General features: G+C 33.1%; 1 protein-coding gene across 2 annotated transcripts in view; it reads left to right on the top strand.

Moving 5' to 3' along the window:
- The window catches only part of lilli (lilliputian), a 113,982-nt gene that overhangs the window by 74,611 nt on the left and 26,212 nt on the right, over positions 1-13,159 (top strand). Inside the window, exon 1 of one of the 2 annotated variants that reach the window (XM_068766851.1) lies at positions 10,775-11,232. The exons of the other annotated variant lie outside the window; for it this stretch is intronic. Coding sequence (XP_068622952.1) covers positions 11,127-11,232 — 106 coding nt within the window. The 5' untranslated portion in view covers positions 10,775-11,126. Of the gene's footprint in view, positions 1-10,774; positions 11,233-13,159 lie in introns of those variants that run through there. 2 annotated transcript variants of the gene reach the window in all.

The following is a 13,159-nucleotide window of genomic DNA, read 5'->3' as shown; positions in this document are numbered from 1 at the left end:
TGGGAAACGTATGTGATTTGGCTTATAAGTTAATTTATTATTTATTTATTTAATATGGATGCGCTTTGCGTAGCTTTTTACATGAATATTTTAAAATAATTTGAATATTTCTTATATTCCTCAAACGATACGGGTAATTAGTTCATGCTGCAAGCGCCTATACGTCGCGTGTGATCATAAACTTGCCTGATAAACATATTTTGATTTAATTGATTATTTTAAATAGATATTAGTTTTTTAATTCTGTAAAAGTTTGCACCTTAGATCAACACAAAATACATTCGCGATATTTAAAATTGAAAATTTTATTTATATTTTTGTTGAAAATGTTTGAACTAATAATGAAGTTCTACTGAATATTTGTAATTCATTCCTGTGAGAAATTATTGAAGTTACGAAATTGTATTTTATTTCGTTTGTAATAAATGTTCAGAACCTGGCAGCCAATCTCTAAGCAAAAGTAATCAATGTCTCTTGAATGGTTTCGAGGTCCCTCGATGAATTTTATCGCGTCAAAAATCTAACCAGAAATTTTATCTTAGCTTATAAATTCCTTTTTTCGATGCATGTGTCACATGGTGTATTTAAATCTCAAGTTTTTATCTATACGGACTAATTGGTTAATAATTGCATAAACTTTAAAGGGGTGCACATGTCAGCAAAAATCTTTCAAGCTTTTTCAAAACTTTTCAATCTCCCTGTATAAAATGAACATTCTGAAATAAGTTGATGTATATTGATTTATTATTTTATTGGAATGTGATTGCGCATGAACTTCTGATAGTAAGTCTGCAGAAAGAGGTAGTAAACAATAATTAATTTTAAAATAAAGCAATTGAGTTTTCGAGAGTCTTTGAACTAGGAAACTATCGATTTGTTTATACGGCGTATCTTACATTAAGCGACAGCAAATAATCTCTATATTGACCCCTTTAAAGTTTAACATCTATTTGTCTTCAACCTGTATTTTTAATTACATACCTTTAAGACTATTTATAGTTTCTTTGTAACTGTAACGTTCGTATGATGGTTACATGTTGTCATCATAATTCAAATGTAGAGTGGCTATAGATCAATTAGTAATAAATGATTCTCTCGCTCCACGCAATCACTTTTAATCAACCTCTCGCCTCAAATAAACCTCTTAGGGATAGCAAGCTCCTTAGAACAAATGTCGGTACAGTTACACTCCGCATCTCGTATCTCCTGAACAAAGGGAGGGGCCGGGTGCGTCGAGTGGGGCGCCGTTTGCAAGCGGCCCGCTCTCTCTTTTTCCCTTTAGTTATTTCCCTTTTTGTAGACATCTGAGGCGGCGCTAAAGCGGTTTGTGTACCTATGTTTATTGCGATATTATTACTGTGAGCCCGTAATGACGAAAGTAAAAAAATAAGTCACATTTGTTGACGATTATAGATCGTATGAGCGCGTTTAAAGTTAATAAATTACAATAGCAGTTCTGTCTAAATGTTTCATAAGAAAAATAAATAAACCCACTTAGTCATATCACTTACGAAAATAAATAAAGTGTAATATTTTGTTCAATGCAAGACTAGTAATAATGTTACATCTATACAAAAACCTTTTTTTTTTAATTCCACGCGGGCACAGCCAGTTTTAAATACAATGATTTATAGTTCATAATGTTTTTTGTTTGATTACATCCTAAAACGTCTCTTTAGTTTTGATTATTGTCAAATATTTGTCAATACGTACGAGTTTTAATTTACTCTGTAGTTTATTTAGTAAAGGGAATTACATCTTTTTTTTATTTGTTTCCTTTAAAACTAACCTCGGGCATTAACGAAAATATTAAGAAATTTCCGAATTAGTGGATGCATTCCAGGGTTTTGCCCTCAGAACACATTTAGCGATTATTATTTTTTTTAAATTATTAGGCAAAGATTTTTTTGAGCATTAAACCTTACATTCTGTGACTCGTTACTGGTCACTATTGAATTTTAGTCTGAAACTCACTGCAAGTGACAATAAAATAGTATACAATCTCAACAAAACTGTTTTTATTATTGTTGTTTGAATAAAATATAGTCTTTGTCAGTCTTCAAAAGTTGGAGATATTTTCTTTCTTATCTTAAAACCGTACTATTTATTTCTTAAAGGATAACAGGTTTGCTTTTGTTTTCCTTTTTAGATGTTACACAAGTCGTATAATATTTTTGCATACATTTTTTTTTGATATCTGATAATGGTGCATCAATTATGCCGTATTTGATACTCGGTGCGTGAAGTTGCTGTTTAACAAGAGAGGCTTTCATGTAGTTGCCGCAGGGCATTTGAGTACATGTCACCGACGTTGTTATTTTGAATCTTTTTCGGATGATGTATTTAATAGAGGTTGTTAATATCACCCTCCTTAGTTATTGCTATAGTAGAATGGATATACTGTCATTTAGCAATTTGCTGCGCTAGTGCGATTCTCCTTTTATATGTAGTTGTTGGAATTAATAATAAGCTTCGTATTAATAAGTTATTATTGATCAGCCATAGGATGTCCACTTATGGACATAGGCATCCATATTGTTGTTGAAAGCAGTCCGCTCTCAGCATCTTCCTACGACCCTAACACGGTTATCTGTCATTTTTTGTCATCTCTCCCTTATTGGTGGTTATTTTACGCTGCACTTACCGAATAACTTCTATAAATCCAATCTAGTGCCTCTAGATCGATACCGACGTTCTAAACTATGTTTTTATTAGTTACTAGATTGTTTATATTAGACGGATTAGAAAGTACAAGTTTACTAAAGTGTTTTTAGATTAATTAGTCCATTATTTGTTTTTATTTATTCGTATAAATCGAACGTAAGTTCAAATATTAGAAGGACCGCAATGTTGCTTGCTTGAGTAAAATTCACGCGACTATAATATTAAGAAATTTTTATTTCTAATCAATAATATATTATATAATAATACCTTCGCTATCAATACCCTTTTGTCAACTTGTATACAAATTTTCAACGCCCGAGCAGTAAAACTCAATAGGTTTGTCTGTAAAATATGTTCACAGAAACGACATTACTTTCCGGTCCCTCTAATATTTGTAATCATCCGTGGTTACTATTCCAAACCTTAAGGCCTTGTGTCCGCCTGTTCTGCCCGATATGTAGCCTATCCACTGGCACTTAAAATTAAAAATCCGCTGGTCTGTATCCATTATTTTCGTTCGCCTGTAATTCTCCTCATTTTAGATTCGATCTGTGTTAAAAATAACTTGATATATTTATGAATAATGCAAAATGCAAAGATATTCACATAATATTTATGAATTGTGTAAATTACTTCAAAACGCAGATATCGCATGTTATATTGGCCTATTAAGTGTGCGTCTAACGGCTGATATGATGACGATGTGTGTTATACGATTATTTAAAACTGCTTTAAAGATTTTAAAATAATTGGGATTTAATATTTCAGAACGACACCAAGATGGCATCGTAAGACATTCCAGATCTTTTTGTAATATCACTTAAGGCGACATTCAGTGTCATTAAAATAAAAAGAGGCCATTCCACTATGATATGAGGTAGTGCCCCCGTGAGGTCTGCGGCACGTCTGTGAGGAGGCAGGGGTTTCGTATGCGGGCCTGCGTATTAGCATGCAGGGAGCGTACAGCCACCCGTCAGCCTTCGGGGACGGTTCGTCACTCTATTATGTTGAATTCTTGCCGATGACATGAACGATGCGGCGAGTGCTTTTATGTCACGTGTTGTGCTCGTTTAAAATGGAATGATGTACGATGAATAAAGAAGTAAAAACCTATTGCTTTTAACGAACCACTAGATCGCCTTTATTTGTAGTTACATAATATATATATATATTTACACCTTCCATCAATAATCTGTTTTTGTTTTTTACAACTAAACATAGTTGTACTAATAAATAATTAAATATTTGTCAAAAATATGTTAATCCTATACTCTCATAAACTATATGTAATAAAAATGCTAGTTTTTCAACATAAGTTTGTTTTTATGTATGTTTATTTCATAAAACCACTCAGTTATAAATCGAAGTAATATTCCCTTAGAATTCGTAACGTTCTAATTCGTAAAAAACGTATTAGTATTGAGGTGTATCTTATATAAATTTACTCATAACTTCAATAAGAATCTCAATATTCAAAAACACTAAACTACTCTGATTGTTATTAAAGATATAATAATTTCCTTTGTTCGAGCTTTATAAAATTTGAAAGAAGATTCACAAGGACGTCTACGACGCGCGTGTGCCACTAGTTCAAAAACGTCGTAACTAAAATCTATTTAAATCAATACGCATTGTATTTCATGAGTAATAAGAACGATATTACAGTACACGAATTTATGTTTGTTAATTCATAAGATCCGCTGTTTCGTGGAGACAGAAAACTGAACTCAATCTGTGAAGTTTTACGGTTTCATTTTAGTTAAATCTTAAAGGTTTACTGTTTATTATGTAGGTAAGATGCAATAATGGTGTCTGAAAGCTGAAGGCGCAGCGCTTTCCGCTTCCGGGTTGAGAACTAATTTTTTCTTTGTCCAAGTTTGTCGTCGCCTCTGATTTATTTCGATATTTTTTTGTTTCGATGTTTAAGTGCAGTTTCAAAGTTTGAACGCTCGCAGCATAGAGACTGGTGGTAAACAGAATTTTAAAACGCCTTTTAAAAGGCTGTATACCACGACTATTATTACTGCTCCGTTGAATTGTTTTATATTTACCTATATCTTGAAATTTTATTTATTTTGGACTTGTTATTACTTGATATTGATTCTTATTCAATTTATTTATCAAATACACACTAACATTACCCTTTGTTACAATGTGTAACAACTTATAATGAGCCCTTGGATTACATTAACATTCCATAGCATCATCGCTGTTTCTATAAACAAACATCGCGGACAAAGAAATTTTCCGGAAGCCCGCTGACGAATTTAGTAGGAGATCTATTTATATGACTGCCTGACGTGATTATGAACGAGGCGTTTCTACTCGCGGGTTTTCTTGTAATGAGAGCGTGATTCATATGGTCATCTAATGAAACTAATTTTACACTACCCAAAATATTGACTGTATACATGATAGGTTTTCAATTATCTATGTACTACCGCCCCCTTTACAAAATAGACTACCTATTGTATATATTTAATTAGATCTAGAAAATATAGGTATTTCGTAACGTCGATCATAATATAAATTAATTAATTGGTTCGAATTTTACAAATGTAAGATATCGCCGTACTATACATACCACAAAACCAATGCCGCCACATTTGTCAACGAAACATGGTGATTCTACTTACAATGAAGTATAAGTTTTTTATTGTTTTAATGGAAAAAAGTAAAAAAAATATCACCAAATACTTTAATAAAAGTTCAATAGACGAATGATCAACGCCCGCATTGCTTATTTATAAGATTTTACCTGATAATATAGTAAAATAATTGATCAAACTCATCACGTATTAACATTAGCAACATGCAAACTCCTCCTGGCGGGCCTCCACTTTGTTGCACGACTACCACTGCATGTGCGGAAGTGGCTAAATATTGGTCCTTTTCTTACTTATGCAAACTCCGTTCATTTATAATACCGTCTTCTGTTTCATTTTTGTCCATAATATCTTACTTTTTTGATTATATTTTTGTATCAAATAAATCGCCCTATTGGAACATAAATCTAGTCCCCGAGCCCGCCACTTAAATCGCGTTCACACACATCAACCCCATCGATTGCAAATGTTGTTTAGCGCCAAAATAAATTGCGTTCTTCTAGAACCTTGCTCCTTCCCCCTTTCATCGGCTAAGGGGCGGTATAATACCGGGAAATGGACAAGGCAACATGGCACACAGTGTTTGTTTGAAACAATTAATTTTTCTATTTGCACGAGTTCCCTGATATTTTTACTGATTTTTTTCGGTAACATAATTAATGTTTAAGCATGGCGTTTGGTGGATTTTGAAATATTACATAGATGATAATTTATTGTCTGTTATTGACTGGGTGACTTGCAGTTGATTTTATGGAGATTATATTATTTCATAGTATTAGGTATGTATATTTTACTACTATTTAAAAAAAATATAGGGACAACAAATAACTTAATCTATTAAAGTGTAATTAATTTATTTTTTAAATTTGAGATTATAAGAACGTGTAATATATATAAAATGTAATTGAATATACTTGCATGGTATTGGATTTTTCATCAATATTTTTTTAGAACAAATTAAAATTTCCTTGTTGTTAGAATTAGACTTTTGCATTAGTCAAGAGTATTACTTTTTAAAAACTCAAGCGTCGCTTCGAGGAGGCAGCGTGGCGTCTCTAATTCGTTACGGAGGGGCAGGTAATGCGACCAAGTATAAATGTTCCTACAAAACAAGCGGCAAAATACTGAGTACGCGACCGTTTAATTTAGCAGAGTGATATTATCATTTAAGGGTTCCGAATTCGCAGTTAAATTCATTCGCGTACACCCCCACCCACGAAACAACGTTAGTAATAACATGGACCATCAAATAAAATTAGATCATCTGATTATAATGAAAACCTTTAACTGGACAAATACCGTCATTATAAAAGCTTTTGTGAATAACATAAAAAACTCCGTAATTAATCTAGACGATTTAATAAAATCATATTTTGAAGTACTTGCTCTAAGAATAGACAAAAAAATGCGATCAAATGTCGTTAAATGGATAGGATTTATTTAATATTCCGAATTCGAGCTATTCTAGTAACTATTTAAATAAATTATTCGATACATAATAATTTGCGCATATTAAAAATAAATTGCTATCATGGTCGCAAATCTTTAAAAGAATATTTTTAATAATACTTATAACTTGTTTAAACCAAACGGGTAAAGTTCAATATATACCCATAATGTTAAAATTCTTACTAATGATAATAGCTGTAATGTTACGTTGTAAAAGCATTACAATATTACGGCGAGTGATTGTATGATAAGTTGCATTTTCACTAATCCACTGACAGATAAAAGTCGACGTCAAAACGTCAATGTCGCCTGTCACTTATCAATCACTTCCGATTTTCTCGCTTCGCAGACATAATGTTATCGTTCCAAAATATCGCCTTTTTGAAAGCCACTCGGTCTGCTTTTATTTCTCAGTTAATTTCATTAACTTTTGCCCATTTTTTGTACTTATAATCATTAATTGTATGCAGATGTAGAGATGTAAAGGTAACATTTTATAAATGTTGTTGCGGTACATTTAATGTATTTAAACATTTGTTTCTTCGTCTAGCGCCTCTTTTATCCCTCGCCTCAGCTATAACTATGTCATCGACTTCGACGTGTACTAACGAAACAGTCTTGAAAAATTTAAATACGAATTCGTGTAATGTATTTCTGTCCGGGAATTAAATTAAAAATAGCTCACTTTGTGTAATACTTATTGTTTATAAGAGGTTATTGCGGCGTATAGCTAAAGTATTATATTACAAATATCTTACGTAATAGTTGGTCTATTTTAAATATATTATCTTTAATTTACACTAACACAATGATAATTTATTTATTTGCAAAGCATGTCTACAATATACATGCTTATTATTTATTAACAATAATAAGTGAATAATATAAATTATAGTTAAATAAGGACATACAATTATCCTTAATAACCAGCTTTATATCTCATATTGACTTGTTCAACATTGAGAATCTATTGCCAAAGAATAACTATAAATACAATTTCAATCACAATCAAAATTAAAAGATAATACTATAATAAAAAATAAAGTCAAAGAAACTATACTTCTGCCAGAGAGCATTATCTTATTAGGTTATATTTTAGCTGTTTGCATAAATTAGTTTACAAGGTTTTCTTCCATTCCAACTGAAGCGCTGAATTTCTAGCCTCTACAGCAAAATTGGGATTGCCACGGAAGCTTTGATTCAAACTATTATTTGATTTCAATTTTTACAACAATTTATTGTGTTAAAATATTTTATCAATATTTACTACATGCAGAAGTAAAATAAACGCAGATAAGTTATTCGGAACTTAATTAGATAAGCTCACCTTTTGTTATACATACTTGTTGATATGTTATCCTGAGTTTTCTTAAATTACAATAATCAATAACACCAGTGTTTATTAAATTCATATGTTAAGGCTGTATGCGTTATGGCTAATATGTAAATATTGATGTACAGATCTAATTCTATTTGTCTACAGATGTAGGCGACATATATGTTCTGAGCTCAATTTTCCATGTATATGGTGTAATCAGTAGATTCACAAGAAATTGATGTTTTCAGTAATTATTTATCAAAATTAAAACACCTTATTATAAAAAGTAATGAGACGCAGTGTATTTGTCAAGTGTTATTTTTATTTTGTTTTGTTTTGTTATAAAATATTTTTTTCTTATTATTTGTAATTCGTTTTTCACACTTTAATTTTTAATAGTACATTTGATATCTATTTTTTTACGTAATTCATGCTATCTCCTTAGACTATAGATACTTATACCTTTCTATTTTACTAATGTTACTTGTAATTATTTCTTGAGTAATTATTTTTAAAAAGTGGTAAATTACTGTAGTGTACGTAAAGTTTTACTTTTTGAGGGAAGCTAAGCGAAGGGCACATTGTGTAGCCACATGTTACCCAGTGTCAGGTGGCGTACAGGTGTTATTTGGTTCCTTTTACAAGAATCACGCAGTGTTTCTTCGTCCAACTTTAGTATAATATAACTAATGTAACTTATATATTTATTCATCGTCGCCACAGACACAAGCCAAATTACTCCTAACCGTCAATCGCAAATTTATATGTCATTAAAACATAGTGATTTAATAGGGGATGTAGTACTGTATATAAATCATACCTAACTGTATTGTAAAGTACAAATTATAACTTAGCAACATCGAGTCATCATTTATCAACAAATATTTAATAGTGTCCACATAAATTATAGGGCCTCAATAAAATTTACCGCAGAATGATGTACTAAAGAGCCCAATACATTAGTTTCAAATTAAACTGTAAACAGTGTATAAAATATCGCTTTATGCTCGACTCCAGTCCGCTTGCTCCTGGGCTACGAAAATAGAATGAGCGGCGACGCTCGGCTCGAGCTTCGACACCTGATTTATGCGCCTAATAACTAATTAATGGTCTCCGGCTGGAATTACCTCGGGCGAGACACAGGCGGCAGATTCCTATAACGCTAGTTTTAAAATCAGTTTGTGGTATAGGTTTTTTCTTTATGTGTTTAACTAATGCGCTTTATCATAATTACTTCAGCGAATGGATTTCCACTGCAAGGCATAGGCCTCCCCTAAAAATCTCCACAATAGCCGTTGTTGCGCTACCAGCATAGCGTCATCCCGCGACCTTGACTACGTTGTCTAATTCGCTTGCATCAGCTTAATTGATAGGCACGTCAACATATCGGGCAGCCCATTTCACTTATGGTATATATTTAATATATTTATTGAGATTAAAGTGTGTGATTTAAAAGTCAATCATAAGACGTCCATTGAAGAATATAGGCTTCCCCTAGATTTCCAATAATACCAGTTGGGTACGACATGCAACCATGCAACGAACGATTCGTGGTCTCCACTTTAGAACCTCGAGGTGGCTATGTCCTGAATTCTGTGGCTCGCCCACTGCCAATTTATCTTGATAACCTACTAGGCTGTGTCGATTTCTTTCATTCAGATCTCAAGCCAAAGCAGTTGAATTAATATTATTTGACATATAATGTTCTGGCCTCCACGACTAAAGAAAAATAAAACGGTACGGAAATGAGGATTTCATTTGTATTAAATAAAAACTACTCGTCGCTGTCATTTGGACCTACATATTTTCAATGAACTAAAAGCAAAACTATAGTGGCTATTATTATATGACCTTTACTGGCCATTTCTATATTAAAAAAAAAAACTCGTTATAAGCAGATAAAGTCATCAACTAATTTTCAATTCGTACGTATACAATTCGAACGCAGTAAAAAGTAATTCACACGGGCATATCCTCATTTCTCTTACGCGGTGCATGCCTAATAGTGCATCGAGTGACGTCCGTCCGAAAGGCGCGTGCGGTCAGTACACTCGCGCGCGCTGTTCCGACGCCACGCCCGCGCGCACTCTCCCGCGACTGTACCCACGTGAGCGTCCGGACAAAACCTCATCCGGACAGTAAACCTTAACCCTGAGGTTATTGTCCGGTATTCCGTGATAACCATTGCTGTTTTTAGGATATAACGTATTATTCCTAAACAAATTTTTACACTCATCCTTTGATTTATGTATGTAAACATTGCAATCTCCTCTGGTAGCAGAAATCATGGGTACATTTATTCATACGGTATCTATATTTGGATGCAATCGCACGAATGTACACGATGATTATTTTTATTTGTACGATGGGAACGCGTCTCGACGGTAGAAATCGATGAAATGCAAACATGTTGATGTGAGAATAATCAAACCCCGATTCAACCCTCCCCGACGCGAGCCGAGTAATAATAGCGACGGCTCCCCATGTACCCGCTCCGTGCACTTTCTGCCGCACCACCATTGTTGCGACCTTATTTCTGAGCCCTCTCAAACATTTCCCTTAAATTTCAAAACTTTGAATTTTTTCAATTTTAAAATCATAACTTTTCATGCTTTATTGTAATTGAATATAGTGTGAGAATTGCTTCGTAATTAAAGTTCATGCAAGGACTTGAATAATTATGTGTTAATTTGCATAATTACATTAAATTTTGCTAACTTAATTGACGATACGAAGAACTGGTTTGAATAAAATAATAATTAAAATTCGTCCTGACGTACATGAAATAGTAAGAACTCGGCCGATCAGTCGGCGGACGAGTTGCCGGAGGTGCGTCGTGAATAGAGGGGAAGTAGGGACTCTTTGTCACCACCTGTCCATCTTTAATGGCTTTCGGAAGACGGCGCAGTAGTAACTCGAAGCCGGCGCGAGCGCATCTGTCGGTTTCTTCGCGCCAAAACGGACGTTTACAATCTTTAAATAGTTTTCCAGTGTTCCATTGTATGACTCTCAGTGTTCAAACGTGAATCGTGAAGTGTTCATGTGTGCGGTGTAGGAATTTATCTTGCAAGTGTGTTTACGATGTGACAATGTTGGGATTACTGACATCGGATTTTGGATACCAGAACCGTCTGACATTGCTTCAGCATCTAATTGAGTGCGGCGATGTGTTGTTGGGCCGGGATTATGTTTATGGTTTGTTTTGACTTGGTTAAGCTTTGCATCTCAGTATGTTCACTGTTGAAATTATTTTATCGAGTCAGAATTTAACTACAATATTTTTGTTTTAACACCATAAGTATTTAATAATGTTTACGAGTACAGCGTCTAAGTTAAAAATTGCATGGTTTAATTTGTTGTGTCGTACAATCACGTTTCGTTAACAAAATTTATATTAAGAGTCCCGAAAAACGTTTATACATTATTGTTATTTATTTAGTAAAATGTTTCCAGCTATGTTCCGACTCATCACCATGTCTGACAAACTTAAGACATTTGAAAATTGGTAGGAATATTTGTTTTGAATACAGGTCCGTTGAGATTTTTTCGGATTTCGGATTTTACAAAGTTTAACGCGAAGAAAGGGCGGGTCAGGCGAGGTACCATAAAAACAATGTATGTTGTCAAACCATAGTTTACAGGTATAATCTTAGAGTCGAAATGTTTTTTCGGTATGTTAAAAACTACCAAAAATACGTTTTATGCATTTACACCCTCAAAAGGCAGTACGAGCCACGCGTATTGGGTGTACATATAATTGATGTAAGATAAAAATATTATTAATACATATTTTATCGACGTCGATGCGAACCCCTTTCACTACAAATTATCTTATGCGTGAATCTAATTCATTTACAAGTGCTAATAAAGATGGGAATGCAATAACGTTGCACGCTCGTTGTTTATGCTGCGAGATAACGTTTGGGCGTCCACAGTGCAATTTAGAAAGTGGCGTATACGCTGAAGCTCGGTCTTTATTTACTTTTATTGCCGCACTAAACCGAGATCAAAGTAACATTTTCCTCGTATCGCTTTGCAAAAACTATGTCCCCCGTCTCCCGGGCACGGTGGGCACGTAACCGATACAGAAGATATCCACTCTGTATTTGCTTTAACGTATGCATAAACAAAATTTAGACGAAATGTTTAAACAAAAATTTTCAATGAGACAAAATGAAATAGTGTTTATGTTAACATTTTGCTGTTTTTTTTTTAAAAATGAAAATAATAATTTAACGTCTCTTGATTATTGCGTTTTATGTTCATCAATAACATGTCACTTACCATCTGAATTGTCCTCGGACTGACACGATGAATATGTAACGTAGTCAATGTGCATATTTAGCTACGAAGTAAATGCAACGAAGACATCCGTACATTGTGTTATTATTACGCTTAAAATTCATTGTTTGTTTACATCCTTTTCTTTTTTGTCTCTTAAACAGGGGTCAGGAATCGAATTCACAAAACGTCGGTCGAGAAAATTTTAAATATAGCAGTTTTGATTTTATATTTTTTTATATTATAATTTTCTCAGACGAACATAAATTTTCAATAAGAAGATGTCCTTTATTAACAAAGTATTTTTTTAATGAAGCCATGAAAGAATCACAAACAATTGGCGACATTCCAATCAACTCTGAGCTTCTGGGACTTTCTCATCTGTTACTCATTTATTTTCCTTCGTCGAATTATGCTAATTATATCACGTTGTATTTATTATTTTGTCTGTGCAGGGTTTATCCATCCATGAAATAATTAAATACTTCCTTAAATTGCTCGATGCTTTAAATGAAGGATAATTTTTTAATCTCTACGTAATTACGTTTAATAAGAACTGAGTTTTTATTGACTGTAAAAGGAAAAGTATTGTAAATTAATCGACTTTCAAAATCGTTGTCATCGATAAACGGTAATATGAATCGAACTATTGATATTACTTCGTAACCTTGAGTTTTTCTACGTGCGTAACATTATTATTATTTGTACATTATGTTAAATTTAAAAAAAAGCTTTTATGGTTTTTTCTCTAGACTTTATAACATTACATTTCTAGACTTCTCGAATAAAAATTTACAACACATTCTCATGTAATGTTTCTCAATTATCACGTAATAAATTT

Source organism: Battus philenor, unplaced genomic scaffold (genome assembly GCF_028537555.1).
Source record: "Battus philenor isolate CCGP_79_NKW_IND1 unplaced genomic scaffold, ilBatPhil1.0.hap1 SCAF_22, whole genome shotgun sequence".
Lineage (NCBI taxonomy): Eukaryota > Metazoa > Arthropoda > Insecta > Lepidoptera > Papilionidae > Battus > Battus philenor.
Note: the sequence above shows the minus strand (reverse complement) of the source record. Positions and strands in the feature narration are given on the sequence as shown.